The 17,179-nt window shown below is 47.7% G+C and overlaps 3 protein-coding genes and 1 pseudogene across 5 annotated transcripts; 1 reads left to right on the top strand and 3 right to left on the bottom strand.

The window, feature by feature from the left end:
• Window positions 1-4,167: 4,167 nt before the first annotated feature.
• Window positions 4,168-7,868, top strand: LOC109783970 (peroxisomal adenine nucleotide carrier 1). Its single transcript, XM_020342579.4, has 5 exons — window positions 4,168-4,809; window positions 5,793-6,024; window positions 6,099-6,245; window positions 6,943-7,109; window positions 7,229-7,868. Exons 1-5 carry the CDS (start codon window positions 4,643-4,645, stop codon window positions 7,518-7,520), a joined length of 1,005 nt encoding a protein of 334 aa, XP_020198168.1. The 5' UTR covers window positions 4,168-4,642; the 3' UTR covers window positions 7,521-7,868.
• Window positions 7,633-9,713, bottom strand: LOC109783968 (desmethyl-deoxy-podophyllotoxin synthase). The gene is made up of 2 exons (XM_020342578.4): window positions 8,665-9,713; window positions 7,633-8,549 (listed from the first exon to the last, which is right to left on the bottom strand). Exons 1-2 carry the CDS (start codon window positions 9,565-9,567, stop codon window positions 7,884-7,886), a joined length of 1,569 nt encoding a protein of 522 aa, XP_020198167.1. The 5' UTR covers window positions 9,568-9,713; the 3' UTR covers window positions 7,633-7,883.
• Window positions 9,714-10,238: 525 nt separating this feature from the next.
• LOC109783966 (calmodulin-binding protein 60 D-like) lies at window positions 10,239-13,015 on the bottom strand (annotated as a pseudogene).
• Window positions 13,016-13,203: 188 nt separating this feature from the next.
• LOC109783967 (mitotic-spindle organizing protein 1A) lies at window positions 13,204-16,836 on the bottom strand. 3 transcript variants are annotated; one of them, XM_040386454.3, is made up of 3 exons: window positions 16,699-16,836; window positions 15,084-15,439; window positions 13,204-13,513 (listed from the first exon to the last, which is right to left on the bottom strand). In XM_040386454.3, exon 2 carries the CDS (start codon window positions 15,375-15,377, stop codon window positions 15,090-15,092), a length of 288 nt encoding a protein of 95 aa, XP_040242388.1. In that variant the 5' UTR covers window positions 15,378-15,439; window positions 16,699-16,836; the 3' UTR covers window positions 13,204-13,513; window positions 15,084-15,089. The 3 variants fall into 3 exon arrangements, with proteins under 3 accessions (XP_040242388.1, XP_040242390.1, XP_020198166.1); XM_040386456.3 differs by having other exon boundaries at window positions 13,204-13,510; XM_020342577.3 differs by lacking the exon at window positions 13,204-13,513 and having other exon boundaries at window positions 14,819-15,439.
• Window positions 16,837-17,179: the final 343 nt, after the last annotated feature.

Genomic DNA, 17,179 nt, shown 5'->3' with positions numbered 1-17,179 from the left:
GTTTGGTAGGGAGGGCTACTAGTAGGAAAAAGCTCAGGGTTACTAGAGCAAGGAAAAATAAGGTTGTAGTACAAATCACCAATTTGGACCAGAATGCAAAAGAGGCTGATCCACTCAAATTTTCCAAGGAACATCACTGGGTTTTTGCTTGAAGATGAATGGTATGCATCCACTGACATCTCCAAACACTTGGAAGAATTTTTAGAAGAATATTTAAATGGGTTGCAGTGCAAAAGTGCCTACTGGACCAGATTGGAAAAGTTGGTGAAGAGCTCAAAATCTCCAATGGCCAGAAGGTATTTTTGCATAAAAGTGATGTGGAACCATCACATGACATACCCAAATTTTGGTGGAATTTTTAGGAGCATTTATCAAATGGTTGTAGTGCAAATGGGCTCCAAATGCAAAAGAAATCATTTTATAAGAGCAAAGTTTTGAGAAAATAAATCTTGCAACATTTGAATCCACTGAATAAATAATTGCTTTATTATAGAGAGAAATCAAGTTCAACAATACCTTTGAAGGTTTTTCCCACAAGAGTATAAATCCAAAATCACAAAAGGTAAAACTTGACAATTGGAAAAGTTTTATTTCCTGGCAACATTTTAATCAATAAAAACAAGGCCAAAATTTTGGGTGTCACAATTCACATAGAAGTCATATTGTCATAGATCCTTCAACATGTGGTGCTTGCCCCCCATCTTTGCTAGCCAAAAATTCCGCACCAAGTAGAGATACTACTTGTGCATCCAAAAACCCTTAAACCCAAATCTTATCTTCAAGAGTCCACCATACCTACCTAAGGGTTGAGCAAGATCCTTCAAGTAAGTTGTCATCGGTGCAATAAGGTAATAAAAATTGCTTCTAAAAGTGTTAGATCATCTAGTGTAAGAGAAAATTGAACGTTGTACGAACTTGTGATGGCAAAGCAATAAAAGCGACGAACTGCATAATAAAGGTTGCTATCATAAGGGGCAATATAACGTGACGTTCTTTTGCACTAAGGGGTTGAGCATACAAACAATTAAGCGCATGGCAACCTCTGCTTTCCTCTGCGAAGGGCCTATCTTTTACTTTTCAGTATTTATTTTTATGCAAAGAGTCAAAGTTATTCTCTCCATTCCTTTTTATTTTTCTCTTTTGGCAAGCATCATGTGGTGAGGAAAGATCTAGGCACATATGTTCAGTTGAATATGGGTAGCATGAGTTATTATTGTTGACACCCTTGAGGCGAATACGTTGGGAGGCAAAACAATAAGCCCCTATCTTTCTATATGTCCGGTTGAAACGTTTTGCTCATGTGTAGGCGGGGAGTGTTAGCAATCATAGAAGACTATATGATGGTTGAGTATGTGGAGCTCTTACTTAAACTCCGTTGAATAAGTTGAATTGCAGTTGCTTGGTGACTAAGAACATAGGTTTTTGAGTTTCAAAAGAATTCATTGTTTGAACCTTAACATGTGAATTGGTTGCCACTATAACATGAGAAGTTTTATAAGAAAGAATTGCTGTTATGATGCTAGGAAAAGTGATTGAAATTATCATTGATCAAACTTATGCACTTTGCTAGCATTCACACTTCATAAATTATTTCTTTTATCATTTACCTACTCGAGGACGAGTAGGAATTAAGCTTGGGGATGCTGATACGTCTCGAACGTATCTATAATTTATGAAGTATTCATGCTATTATTTTATCATTCTTGGATGTTTTACAATCATTTTATAGCAACTTTATATCATTTTTTGGGACTAACCTATTGACCCAGTGCCCAGTGCCAGTTGCTGTTTTTTTCTTATTTTTTACATCGCAGGAAATCAATACCAAACGGAGTCCAAATGCAACGAAACTTCACGGAGATTTTTTATGGACCAGAAGACCAACAATGGGCCAAAGAAGCACCTGGGGGTGCCCCGAGGGGGGCACAATCCACCAAGGCGCGCCTGGGGGCCCAGGCGCGCCCAGGTGGGTTGTGCCCACCTCGGTGGCCTCCCGCACCCCTTCTTTGCACTATAAATTCCCAAATATTCCGAAACCATTACATCATGAGCATCAAACATAGAACAAGCATCATGAACACCTATGTAGCTAACTAGCATCATGAACACTAAGCAGGAACATCAAAGACAGCACCAATATAGCTAACATGCCCATGAACCCTAAGCATGAACATCAAACACACACCAATCAAGATAACATGCACATGAACACTAAGCAGGAACATCAAAGACATCACCAATGTGGCTAGCATCAAGAACACGTTGTTGCACATGAGCACTAAGCATGAACATCAAGCACAACACCTATCTACCATGCCCATGAACACATTGTACATCATGAGCACTAAGCACACACCAATCTTGCATGCCTATGAACACTACTAAACATTCACATCAAACACATAACAAGCATGAACACTACCCTGCCTATGAACAATACCGCACAAGAAGGGATCGAATCCAATCCAATCGATTCATTGGGATGATAATGATGAAAATCCTAATATACAAATCTACGAGCAAAGGGGAGATTTGGTTCTTACCAGAGTGGGTGGAGCTCGAGCGTATGTTTGCTGGGGAGAAAACCCCGGCGGGAAGGAGATGGCGGGCGAAGAGGAGGAGGAGGAGCCGCCACTACGGACGACCGTCGGCATTGGCCTGGTGCTCGTGGCCACACGCGCGGTTGAGGAGGAGGGCGCCGTCGTCCATGGGCATGTCGCGCTGCCTGGAGAAAACCCTCGGATGGTGGTAAAAAAACCTCCCACCCACAGGGGTTCCCGAGCAGTGGCGCGGTGACCGTTGAGGGAGTCCTGGATTAGGAGAGTCCCCGGGCGTCCGGGCTATTCAATATGGGCCGGACTGATAGGCCGTGAAGATACAAGACAGAAGGCTTCCCCCCGTGTCCGGATGGGACTCTCCTTTGCGTGGATGGCAAGCTTGGAGCTCAGATATGAAGATTCCTTCCTCTGTAAATCGACTCTGTACAACCCTAGTTTCCTCCGGTGTCTATACAAACCGGAGGGTTTAGTCCGTAGGGGCAATCATAATCAGACAGGCTAGACATCTAGGGTTTAGCCATTACGATCTCGAGGTAGATCAACTCTTGTAACTCGTGTACTCATCAAAGTCAATCAAGCATGAAGTAGGGTATTACCTCCATCAAGAGGGCCCGAACCTGGGTAAAACGTTGTGTCCCTGTCTCCTGTTATCTTCGATCGTAAGACGCACAGTTCGGGACCCCCTACCTGAGATCTGCCGGTTTTGACACCGACAGCCGCCCCCTCCGGCTGCGCCACCGTACCCATGACCACGAGGTCCGAAAACGGTGGCGGAGCCGAAGCGGTCGACATCGCATTGGCCGGACGAAGCGGCCTGGTGCAGAGAGGAGACGGCGCGCGCAGAGCCTGCATGAGATCGACCCCGGAGTTCCAAGCCGGCAACCCACCGCTTGTGGATGCGGTTGTTGCCGGCGCTGATTGGGGTGAGTGAACGGCGCGACAGCGGGCGACTCATCGGAGGAGAGAAGAGGAGAGGAGAGCAACGGGCGGGTGATAGGAGAGTGAGAAAGCGTGGCGTGAAAGGGAGTGGACGGTGACACGAGAGAGGGGGAAAGTTATGAGACGTCCCGTCCGTCTCCCGTGCTTCCCGAGGAGTGCAACGAAGAGCCACACGTGGCCGCGTCCTACCTGGCTGCAGAGAAACTACCAATGACAGTAGCTCTCGGGCCTGGCCCGGGACTGCTTTAAGTTTCATGCGGGCCAAGACGTGGGTGCAGTCCCATGCGGGGCTGGTTGACCAAATGCGACCAACCAAACGCGTTCCAAGGGAGAGGCCGCACATCGCAGCAAGTTCAATCCCATCCCTTGTCCACACATCATCCCATGGCCGCGCAGCAGGAAGAGAGAGAGAGAGCAGTCCAAAGCAGAAACGGACGCACGCGGCGCACGGGCACGATGTTCACATGGCGAGCGAGCCGCTCCTTCTCGCCACCGCGTCCAAGTGTGGAAGATGGCGGACTGACCAAAGACCGACGACGGGCCAGCGGACTAGAGGCCCTCGCGCCGGCCGGTCTCTTCCGGTCGTCGTCCTCGCCGTCTCCACCTACCCACACCCAGCGCCAGCGGCGACCCTCGCTCCGGAGGGCTCGTCCCGCGCGCGCGCACGATCGATCCATGGCGCCACCATCCACCCACACCCACCCCCACGGAAAACCCAAACGGCTCGTTCCAACGTAATGCGCGGATACCGGAAGCGAGATACGCACGCACCAACCAGATACCCCGCCCCGAAACGGCGAAACCAGACCGCCGTGCCGTGCCGTGTCGTGCAGCCGTGGGTACGTGACTCGGAGTGGGCTGGCTCGTCTAAGCCGCCACGCTGGCCCTCCTCTGCCGTGACGTCTCCCTCTTCTCCTACTCCTCCTACTCCTGCCTACACACACCCCGCGCCCCGCCCCCCTTTCCCTCCTCGCTGGAAGGAAGGTACGCCCCGATTACTACTTACAGGCTGCTTGGACCCCGCGACGAGCCAGCCAGCAACAGACTAGCAGCCAGCCGAGAGCGCCGAGTAGGGAGAGGGGGAGCCTGCCTTGCCTTGCCGAGATTCCTCTCGGAGTCGGGCTCGGGGGATCTCGTCGGCCGCCATGGAGGGGGAGGACGGCGGCGGCGGCGTGGACTGGGACAGCCTGGCCGAGGCGGCGTCGGGGGCCGTCGGCGCGCTCGTCAGCACCACCGTGCTCTACCCGCTCGACACCTGCAAGACCAAGTTCCAGGCCGACGTCCAGACGGACCAGGGCGCGCACAAGTACAGGTCAGTCAGCCGCCGATTCCCTCCTCTATCTCTCTCCCCCACTTCGCCTGCGTCCCCTCCTTGACTCCGTCGCGGTCTGCTGTCTGTCTGCATATAAGGTGATCGCCGGCTAGAGGGCCGGAATTTGGGTCCTCGATTGAGTGAGAGTTCGGATCTGGGGGACTGGATTTTGCTTTGCAGACCATGATTGGGGGATATCATTCTGACAGCTAGGAATATCCATCCTGCGTTAGATGTGGACGGGTTGGTTTCCACATAGGCCGATCGTGGATTCAGTAAATCAGTATCTCGTTAGGCCCAAGTTTTTTGTATGGTGAAGGGCAAACAGTTACTCACTTGTGGTCTTTGCACAAGTTGCTAGGACTGTAGTTTTGGTAATTACCACATTAATGGATCGTTAATCAATTTAAGGTTTACAAGGAGTTCGTTTAATCTAGAAATTGTACAAATCTGCATGCATAATTACTTCAGGTTGTGAAATAAGGAAGGAGCTCAGGGTTCAGTTCCAAGCAACAGGGGTTAGGTTGATTTCTTACAAGCTCTAGGAATAGCGAGATGAATCATTGTTGTAATTTGTAAAGCTGTCAAGGAAAGTAGTTTATAGCCAAAATAAAAGGATCTTACCCGTGAAGGCGTTTCCTTGCCGATCACCTAGACCTAGTAACTGAAAAGTGAAGACATTCAGCGTAAGGTCGTAAACAATACATTCTCATACACTAGTAAGAGAGATCTGTTGGCCTTAATATTTTGGCTAGTTGAGATGTTTGATTGGCTGCGTTTGTGTGCTCTAAAAATATTTAAAAGGTTTTTGAGCTTATGAAGATTTATCTTCTCATGCAGTATGTCCTCCCCTTCATGTTTTTTGGTGAAGGAGATTTCACTGCATGCTGTTACATCTCTAGCATAAAATTCCTTTTCATCATATACGTTGAACTTCTCTAGTTACTCCATTGTACATACTAACTGGCATCATGACTTTTCAGGAACCTTTCAGATGTCTTTTGGGAAGCAATTAAGAAAAAGCAATTTTTGTCCCTATATCAGGGCCTTAAGACGAAGAATATCCAGTCGTTCATTTCGCAATTCGTTTACTTTTACGGCTATAGCTATTTCAAAAGACTCTACCTGGAGAAGAGTGGAGCCAAGTCTATTGGAACAAAAGCCAACTTGTTGATTGCAGCTGCCGCTGGTGCTTGCACAGTTGTTGTGACACAGGTAACTAGTTGTATAGATTCTTGAAAAACAGTTTTAGCTGCCTGATCTTATACTCGTTTCTCTCACCATTTCAGCCATTAGATACGGCATCTTCTAGAATGCAAACAAGTGCTTTCGGAAAGTCCAAAGGGCTGCGAGCAACTCTCGCAGAAGGTACTTGGCTTGAGGCATTCGATGGTTTGGGCATTTCCCTTATGTTAACATGCAATCCTTCAATTCAGGTACTAACTTCTGCATCATTATTGTACGACAGATCTTGTAGAACTTAATATTGGTCCTCTGAGTTACATTGTCCAGCTATGTCCTTTTCTGTATACATTGCTCGAGTATTTTTTGGTGAAGAGATATGTAGATGCTTCAATCCAATTGAACATTTTTTGCTTGAACAAACATGGGAGCCATCACAAACAAAATATTCAGCTAGGGCAAAATTCTTGGAATGTTGTCTGGTTGTGTACTATGATGTACTTGTAAGTACCATTGCAGTTATCTGTAAATTAAATGGGGCTCTCGTATAGTCGTACCTTCCATTATAGAACTTGGGATAATATCTTGAACAAACTGAGAGGAAGAGGTTCAGAGCTTATCTGTGGATGTGTGTTGTTGTCCATGTCTCCTACTGGAGCAAATGCATATACCAAATTATTTAGGTCTGCAAAATGGTGTGAATCATTGGCCTCGCGATTTTCACCTTCTTGATTCAGTCAATATAAATCCTCGATGTTTTGTAGTAACTGTAGAGCCTTCAAACATGTTTCAATATTGTTGAGTATGTAGTGTCTGCATTACCATATTTAAAGTGAAAAGTAGCAGTGTATTCGTACTGTTCTCGGGTGTAACTTGCAACGTTATAAGTTCTATTTTCTTTTCCTTTTTCGTGCACGAGATAACAACTGTTTTATGTCCAATCTTTTGCAGTACACCGTGTTTGACCAGCTTAAGCAGAAGCTAATTCTGAGGCAGACGCGTAGAAATGCAGAATCAGCAGGCGATTCTTCCCCAGTTGCTCTTTCTGCTTTCTCGGCATTTCTCCTTGGTGCCATCTCAAAAAGTGTTGCAACAATCTTGACTTACCCATTAATCAGGTATGGAAACTTCACTTTGCCAGCACTTGTTATCTGGACCTTCCCACTTGCTTTTGCCTGTTAGTGCTGCCTATAAATTCAACCGCTACCGCAATTATATGACGCCATTTTTCAAACAGGTGCAAGGTCATGATTCAGGCTGCAGACCCCGATGAGGACGACGAGGACGAATCTGAAAAGCCAGGCAATTCAAGGCCTCCCAAAACAATGTTGGGCGCCATGCATGCGATGTGGAACAAGGAAGGCATCCCAGGCTTCTTCAAAGGATTACATGCTCAGATACTAAAGACAGTTCTGAGTTCCGCATTACTGCTGATGATAAAAGAGAAGATTTCAAAGTTCACTTGGATCTCGCTGCTTGCCCTGCGGCGATACCTCTTTGTTTCTCGGAAGAGAATCAAGAGTGCATAATTGTATCATACATATGTCAGACCTGAGAAAACCAGTCTAATCGTCCACTGGTATTTCGAGATCTTATACTACCAAATAACAGAAGTACAGAAGCAGAACAGCACGAATCATCTTGAGAGCCCCATGGAATTTTCTGAATAAATTTACTTGGTTTTTTCCTGTAGCTCTGAGTATCTGATACTTTGAATGGAATGGAATAGGTGTTGTACACTGTCCAGAAGTAGTTCTGGTGATGTGATTGTGGTCTGGTAGACTGGTAGTACTATACGTGTAAAAATATCACTTTTGTTCTATTCTTTATTTCTTTGCTGGAGATGAAGCAATAGCAATAAATCTTTCATGTTGTAAGTTTCGCGCCCTACCCTAAGGCTTAATGTCGAAAGAATTTTCGCTTGGCGCATTCAAATTTTGCTTTGGCAATGGCACGCGGACCGCCGGGACGAGCAGGAGGTCGAAGCGCCGGCGCGTGGTGAGCCCCAGCAGCTCGGCCATGTCCAGCTCCCCGGGCTCCGCCCCGTCCGGCAGCTCCCAGTCGAAGTGGTAGAGAAGGCTGGCGAGCGCGAGCTCCATGTTGGCCAGCCCGAACGCCATCCCGGGGCACATTCGCCGCCCGGCGCCGAACGGTATGTACTCGAAGTCCGTGCCCTTGAAGTCGACGCCACCGCCCTCGAACCTCTCCGGCGAGAACTCCTCCGACGAGTCCCAGTGCGCCGGGTCCCTGCCGATCGCCCACGCGTTGACGAGCACCATGGCGCCCGCCGGCACGTCGAAGCCGAGGATCCGGCACGGGGCCCGGCACTCGCGGGGGAGCAGCATCGTCGCCGGCGGGTGCAGCCGGAGCACCTCCTTGATGACGAGGTCCAGGTAGCGCAGGCTCGCCAGGCTCTCCTCCGTGACCCTGTCGCGCCCGTCGAGAGCTCGCCGGACCTCCTCCTGCGCCTTGCGCATCACCCTCGGGTTCCTCATCAGCTCGGCCATGGCCCACTGCAGCGCCGTCGCCGACGTCTCGCTGCTCGCTATGAAGATGTCCTGTCCGAGTTGAAGCAGAGGAAGGAAGTTAGTCTCGCTCCCTCACGGTGGCAACTTACGTTGCTGAAAATTTCTCCTCCATTGTAGTACGAGAAGATCGAGATGAGCAGCTTACGACGATGACTGCCTTGATGTCATCGTTGGTGAGGGGAGGGTCGAGCTTCCCCTCTCCCTGGATCCTCAGGAGGACGTCGAGAAAGTCGTCGTCGTCGGCGCCGGCGCCGGCCGGGCTGTTCTCTTGATGCTCCTGGATGATGGCGTCGATGAAGTCCCTCATCTCCCGGCGCTCCCGCTTCATCTCGCGCGGCATCCGGCTGACGAGCATCGCCAGCCGCGACGACGGGAAGAGGTCCGGCAGGCACTGCGCCGGCGCGAGCTTCATCCTCCGCTCGAGCATCCGGAGGAACGCGCCGCGGTCCTTGAACCGGCTGCCGATGACGGCGCGCACCGCCGAGTCCGCGACGTACGCGCTGATCCGCTCGCTCAGGTTCACCGCCGACGACGGAGCCGCCACCGCCACCGACCGGAGCAGCCGCCCGACCTCCTCCTCGCGCACGGGCCGGAAGGACCTGACGCGGCGGGAGGTGAAGAGCTCGAGGGTGCAGATCTTGCGGAGCTGCCGCCACGCGTCGCCGTAGGGCGCGAACACGATGCCCGGGCTGTCGCCGAGGAGGGCCGTCCCCGTCGGGGTCATGGGCCGCGACGCGAACGCCAGGTCCTGGGTCTTCATGATCTCCCGCGCGGCGTCGGCCGAGGAGGCGACGACGACGCGGAGCTCGCAGAGGCGGAGCAGCATGAGCGGGCCGTGGCGGCGCGACAGGCCCAGCATCGCGCGGTGCGGGAGCGCGCCGGCGACGTGGTGGAGGTGGCCGATGACCGGCAGCGCCCACGGCGACGGCGGGGGCCGCGGCCGGCTGCTTCCCTCCTCATGCCGGCGCGACGACCGGATGAAGTAGAGCACGGGGACGACGACGAGCAGGGCAAGGAAGAGCATGGAGAGCGGAGCTAGCTCAGCCATGGCTCGATTGATTTTGATTCTGACCTCCGATCCGAGCTAACGCAGCAGAGCGCTTCTCTTTGTCTGTGTGTGCGTGTAGCGCAGCGTAGTAGACCAGCAGGAGCAGTAATTTTTTCTAGTCAGTGTTCGCCTCATCTTAATCTGGTCAATATCCTGTAATATAGGAGTACTACTGTACGCTACACTGACGCTTTGCCCAACCACTCGCTCACTCTGAAAGCGATTTTCTTAGCGTAGCCAGTTTCTTCTGCCGGAGTTCAACCCACCATCCATGTTTGACTTGGGCGAGTATTTATTATAATAAAAAAATACTCCCTCCGTCCCATAATATAAGAGCGTTTTTAACACTACACAGTGTTAAAAACGCTCTTATATTATGGGACGGAGGGAGTATCGTTTGACAAATCCGCATCTCAGGGAAAGTCATGTACTACGTGGTAAAAACCTGAAGGTACATCACAACAGAAATGTCCGTCGCTGCTTTGAAACTTTAAATCCAACAAATGTTTGGAGTATGGATCCTGAATTTGGCAGCACATCACAATCCATTTGGTTCTGCACCTGTAGACTTCATTCATACTTGGGCAGCATATGCGCACATGTAATGTCATACCACAAAACATGTGGCAACAAGTTATGGACCAAATTGACAATACCTAACACGCTGATAATAGCCCATACAATAGCACCACCATTCATATTTACGGATTTATGTACTGTACAGAGCTCATCTGATTATTTAGAGGTGTCACTCTCGCTGATAAAACGGCTCGAGAACACCAGCAACAAAAGCACGCAAAATGAAAAGATCCGAAAGATAACCAACCACTCATTTGTACATGCTTTCCTTTCCTCCACTTCTATATCTCACAATCTTTTAACTAATCAACCACAGGCAAATGAAAATCATCATTTCCCGGGTTTCTTCCTCTTCTGAGCGGCCATCCTCTTGGTGTAGAATATCCATCCTATAACATATGACAATGTCCTCCATCCTCTATATGGCTTGGGCTTTGATATTGTCGCGATGAATCCCTTCAGCGCAGCGCCGAGATCTTGCGTCGAAGGATACCGGGGGAGGATCTGGACGGCAATAGTAGTCTTCTTCGTTGAATGAGGCATGACTGGTGCTCTCCTCGAAAACCAATGAATTCGAGAACTTGTCTAAAGCAAGTGATTCTTGAGGCTGTCCATGGCCACCAAGTGGGGGAAGCTCAGGCTGAAATCTATTTTCACTGCTCTCTACAGCTCCCACCGCACAAGGATCCAAGGCACACAATGGTTCCACAGAGAAAATGTCACCTGATGGTATGTCCAAGTGGCTTAAATCAAAATCGGCAGTGGCAACTTGTGCAGGTAACTGGAAAAATTCGTTTTCACATAAAGATGAGGATCTCATATTGAGGAGCTGTGACGGATTCTCCAAAAGTGTTTCACTGTCGCAGGTCGAGACATTCTTCCAGTCTTCAAATGCTTGTTTAACAGCTGCATTTGCTTCAGCCTAGAAAGAACAAATGCTGTAAGACCAGATGGTCTAGGTTGCAACTGGTAGAAGGGTAAATGAATTTGATCTAAAGAACTTATACGACGAAGAAAAGTGAATGCCTTCTCCTTTTCTGTTAGATCATCAACAGAAACAAACTTCTCCGATATTAACCCTCACTCCTCCAACAGCATTGAACACAACAGCAGTTTTGCTTGGGTTTTCTATATAGTAAATGTGCACCTTGTCACTGAGAATACATGTTGTTTTTGCATGCTCAATAGTAACCTCCTACATCTTAGTTGACATGCCAGTGCCCAATATCTGCACAATGCTAACATTAGAGTTGGTTAGGAAATCTACATATTTTCTGAGCCACCACTATCATCTGCAACAACATGCCACACCTCATTTACACTACCATAGATAAAATACAGTTGATCCATCCAAATGAGGGATCCAGTTTGATGGTTCCAGTTTTTCCTAATTCAAAGATTTACAAAATAATGCTGTCAAACACCAATATAAATATACATGTCAACCTTGGATAGAATGGACAAGTCATCAACAGCTTGTATAAACTCTACAAAGAATATAGAATATAAATACATAAGCAAATTCTGTAAACCTTGCAAAAGCGTGCATAGTACCTTCCGGAGCCTAGGAGCATCAAGATGCAATAAAGTGAGAAAATCTTTGACTGTAACTATCTTCTCCTTATTCAAACGCTTGTGAAAAGTTCCTTCCTTGCCGATCTTCTCCAGTCTCCAAACCTCATCTTCAAGAACTGGTGGGTGATGCTTCTTGTACACTGGGAAATGGGAACAAAATATAACAAGTGAGGCATTTACATTTGTCCATTTTGGTAGCATTTGAGACAATGAAGCGATGACATAGGTCAATCATTATTAGCAGTACGAGTAAACTAAGTTGGTCAAAATCCTTGCTTTGAGAAAGCAAATTATTTTACATGACTATGACTATTATATATAATGTGTTCTAACAAATCTAGATTGCAGCAAGGAATTCATGTGCTTATATTTCTATGTGCAGTTGTCAAGTTTAAGGATGCTGCGCCAAAATGATGAAACTTACCAAATGTACAGGAAGGGGTGCAAGAAACAAATAACAATTGAAAGCGGCATGAACTCACATTCTCCACGATGATCCTTTACCACAAATGATTCAGTTTTTGCTTCCCGTACTCTTACGCCATTATAACAACCATCCTCAGTTCTTGCACCTAACCTGAACTTTCGGCTGCGTGTCCAGCTGGAGTTATCTGTGAATGATACATCTCCCACTCTACCAATGCCTCTATCAAGACCAACAAACACATCTCCAGAAAGCAAGGGCCGTTTACCTTGTCTTTCTCTAATGATGTTAATATTGAACTCCTGAGCTGTCCAGTCATTGCCTTCTCCGTCTTCAAAGTTCAAAGTCACCCTCTAGAACTACAATTTCAACCTTCAACAGGGACTCCTTACCCATTACTACAACCTCTCTGGTCAAAGTGTCAACTAGAGCAATACTTAAGGTACCCTCGCCTTCAACCTTGGAGCCAGTGAAAATTGGAAGAGAAAGCCTAGTCATGAATTGGAGCTGCAAATTTTTCGATGTCGATGGAACAGTGTATGTGGAACTTCTAATGAAAAAGGAAAAAAAAACTAGGTGGTTAGATAAATCTGCATCAGTTTACAAACCTAAAAGCTTGTCAAAAGGTGTCATATACAATACCTTGTCATCATAGCAGCATGATTTGCGAGGGCCAACTCAATTTCTTCTTTAACCTAAAAAATTGGCTTCAATTAAGCATCAAGGCCACCACTGAACAACTTAAAACGAAAACATGGCTGAAAACAGCACTGATTAGGTCAAGCTTTATGATGCAAGCAACAGCTTTGGCTGAAAATATTATCTTCTGAAAATGAACAGCAAAATGTCCATATGAATGAATTGTTGCTTAGTCTTCCAGGGATTGAATGGTTCTGAATGTAGAACAATACAATACTAGAAAAACTAATTCATTACAGTGACTTCTAAAAAGCATGATTGAGATCTACTCCCTCCGTCCCATAATCGTTTCATAGCTTTTTGATTGTTATCCCGAAAACGGTACCTCGATTCATGGCCACCAGGCCGTGGCGTGTTCCTTTCAGATAAGTACGACACTATCGTCAAAGAGAGGATAATCGACAGAACACCAGATGTCCAGCTGATGCATACAGCGATGGGAATATAGGAAGACTATGAACGAAGAGGTAGTGGCCATCATGATTACTACAGTAGTGTCCAAGTCAAGCAAAGAAAGATGCCAATTTACAGGAACTCAATGAACCACAACTTTTTCTTGTGGAAACAACATCACGACCAAAGCTCATCAGGCTCTTCCAGCAAGCCAAGTATCAGATTTGGTTCGACTTCAAATCAAGAACTTCAGTTGCGTCCAGTCTTCGGTACCTGCTGAATGAATGAAGGTAATGTTTAGAATGTTGTAATAAAAAAAAGGTGGTACCTCTAGTGGTTGCACATCGATTGAAATTTTTGACATGGGAGCATTTTTTTAGCATAATCAAGTTTGGCTGCATCATGGTTGTATGCTTCAATTCACCTTGGGAGATATCAACTTCTAAACTATATACTAGTACATATTTTTGTTCTTGAAAATACAACTTCATTGGATACATGGCTACTGCTTGACTATTAGATCCATACAACACCAGGAAACAAGATGAAAAATACGATGGGCAGGCCAACTTGAATACACCACCAGTGAGAAGCATGTGTTGGATTTGTAAAGCATTTTCACCTTTAATCCGAGAGTGATAAAGAAAACAATAACTTGATAAAGGGTGAACTCGAATGCTGTCCTTGAATATGATGTATCCAGCAGTTGTTGGAACATCCGTGCATGTACCTCAACCAATGACAAAGAAGAGCTACTAATTAGGATGCCTCTAGTCTAGAGCAAAGAACATTGGCATAAAAACTACTCCGCTCATGAGCACGCTCCCTGTAGTTAAAATGTCGAACTCACAATTCTACGATTGGCAGGCCAGCCCGCACACACTATTGGGGAGGAGCATAGCCTGACTTTGTAAAGTATTTGAAATCTCACAATAATGATGCAGCCAAACCTTACAACCATGATGCAACCAAACCTTACAACCACTGGTGAGGGGCATTCCGGCTAACTGTGTTATTTCCATTTGCTTCCACCTCTGTTACCGAAAAAGGCTTTCGCCCCGCTTTATATTATAAAGCAAACCGCCCGAGCCAAACATCCAACAAGGTTCAAACACACACACACACACACACAAGTCTCACAGACATACAAGGTAGGAAATAGGGTTAATGCTGAGGGCACAGCTCAACAAGCCCTGGAAACAAAGCAACACACGCACACACAGCAACTTGGTGATCATTTTACTAATGTATAAACGTTAGTGATAAAGAAAGAATAACATAACAAAGGGTAAGTTCAAATTCTCAGCCCTTGACTATGGTGAATCTAGCAGCGATTGAAACACGTGTGCCGAATGATAAAGGAGAGCTACTAATTGGGATGTCTCCAGAACAAGGAACATTGACATAACAACAATTCTACTCATGGGCATGTTTCGAGTCACTTAAACGTGGAATTCACAGTTATACATGTGATCCAAATAAGTAGACTGTACTTCAAATTCGTCTCTGTAATCTCTTGCATTGGTGTCATATAATGATATGAATAATTCCAACGAATCAATCCATGTGCAAGAATGTGGATAACAGAATTTGACACAGACTCCATTGCATTATCAATATTGAGGATACAAACCAGGAAGCGATTTCAGCCAACAGAAGAGAAAATCATTTGCTAGAATGTGACAGAGTTTGACACAGACCCCCTTGCATTACTAATCTTGAGAATACAAATCACGAACCAGTTTCAGCCTACAGAATGGAAGACCTAAGTGCACACATACAACGCGATCAAGTGGCAAGCGGTGTCATCCGTGAGGAAAAAGAAGAAGGGGTCGAGGGCACGAACCCTAGCCTAGAGCTGCCGAAAGCCGGAGGGGAACAGCGAGGGGGCGGTCGGTGCCGCCACGGCGTTGGAGGCGGGCGCGGTGGGGGCAGCGGCGGACGGGGGAGCAGTGGAGGACAGCTCGCGGACCAGGGCGGCGAGAGCCTCCGGGTTGGCGCCGCGGTCGCAGAGCGCCATGAGCAGCGAGAGGGTGTGGCGGTCGAGGCCGGTGTCCAGGATCTGGGACATCTGGAACGCCAGCTCCAGCGACTCCTTCGCCTGCCTCGCGGCGCCCCCCGCAGACTCCTCCATTCCCATCTCGCGGGCACAGTTCCGCTCTCCGGTAGCCGAGTCTAGGTATTTTAGAAAGGGCGGTCCACCTACAAAAAAATGACAACAAAATATGACATGTGAGCGTTCTATTTAATTTAGCAGTAGCGCGTAGATATAGATCAATATGGTCTTACAAACACACCAAAATTCTCAAGTATACAAGTCTCAGTTTTGCATAAAAGAAGCCTACATAGTACATATACCAATTCTTCAACAATTCTATTCGTTTGGATGTCTCCATTGGGGAGATCCGTATTGAATTGGTCTGAATTCCAAATCAGTGAGGAAACTGAAATGGCACGAATACGAATTCACCTGTTTGGTTGTCTAGTGAATTGGCCCTTGAAATGCCTCTGAGATCTCAATATCAAATCCTGTTTGGATGACAAACTTTGGAATTGCATAGCTACATTACCAGGCTATACCTTGTTGTACATGACTCAAAAATGAAATCTGACTACGAATGATATAGCAATGAAAATAAATAAATATTCTAGAAATGCATCAGGAAAACACAAATGGCCATACAATGACAACAATATTTTCTTATGATAACATAACACAAATTCGAAACAATAACAAACAACATGTACTCTCAAATATGGTCTCGTAACATGACATAAATCACAACGATTTGAATAGATAGGTCCAAATGCTTGACATAAACAGTGCGCGTCAGTAGTTCATATATAGTTCCAAGTTCAATATAAAATAGATAGTTCGAAGTTCAACAAGACATAAAAGAACACAAATCTGCACAATACATAAACAAAAAAATTAGTTAACAGGGAACAGAAAGGTCCTCACATGAACCAACTTACAGGTACAAGACAGTACAACGTAAATTAAGAATGCTAAGGAGGGGCTGGTGTAGGGCAGGAAAGGGAGAAGGAAGAGCACGGTGGTTGTGCTGATGCCTGGGCGTCATGGAGGAGATGGCCTGCGACAGAAGGTTTGGAGATGGGTACAGGGGGTGGGCGCGGCGGACAGGGAGGAGGCCCGAGGCGGAGCGACCGTGGCCAGAGGAGATCTGCGCCTCCGCCGCCGAAGCCCTGCTGGTGGCCGCCGTGGTCCTTCTGGACGCCGCCGAGATGCGACCTAGACCGGGGACGGGGATAGGGTGAGGAGGAGGGAATCGGGCATAAGCAGACCGGGGAACCGGCGCCTCCGCCCCCGTGGTCCTGCTGGTGGTCGCCGCCGAGGTCCTCGTGGTGGCCGCGGAGATGCCCGAGTACGGCGATGGGAACTGGAGGAGGGAGCGGGGAAGGAGATGGGTAGAGGAGGAGGGAGCGGGGCCGAATCGAACCTGGGTGTGGCCGCCGCCGAGGTCCCTGGTGGTCGCCGCTCTGTTCCGTTCGTCTCCTCCTTTTCTTTTTTTCTCGAGGACGCGGGGATCAAGGCAACGAGCGAAGGGGTACGTCTCGGTACGTTTTGCCGGAAAGGCCAATTCGGAGGAAATCGGGGCCAAGGCTCCCTATCGTTGGAGGAAGTTCTGGTTGAGCTACAAAGTTCCCCCTAGGGTTTCCTTGTCCTCTGGCGGTGCCGCCGTCGAGAATCTACTTCTACCATTCGCCGCCGATCATCCCCACCCGATCCCCACCCCTACCTCGGATCTGATCCCTGGGAAGCCGGCGTGGAATTGTGCGGTGGGTCTCGCACTCCCGAGCCTCGCCCATCTAGGGCTAGGGTTTTAGCGATCGTGTTCGTCATGGCGACACAAGAGGAACCAAACAGAACCCGTCGGGGCAAGGAGCATGTGGAAGAACTCTTGAGTCGTTTGGAGCTTC

The sequence above is a fragment of the Aegilops tauschii genome, chromosome 1 (assembly GCF_002575655.3).
Source record: "Aegilops tauschii subsp. strangulata cultivar AL8/78 chromosome 1, Aet v6.0, whole genome shotgun sequence".
Lineage (NCBI taxonomy): Eukaryota > Viridiplantae > Streptophyta > Magnoliopsida > Poales > Poaceae > Aegilops > Aegilops tauschii.
The sequence above is the reverse complement of the archived record's forward strand: the minus strand, read 5'-3'. Positions and strand labels throughout refer to the sequence as shown.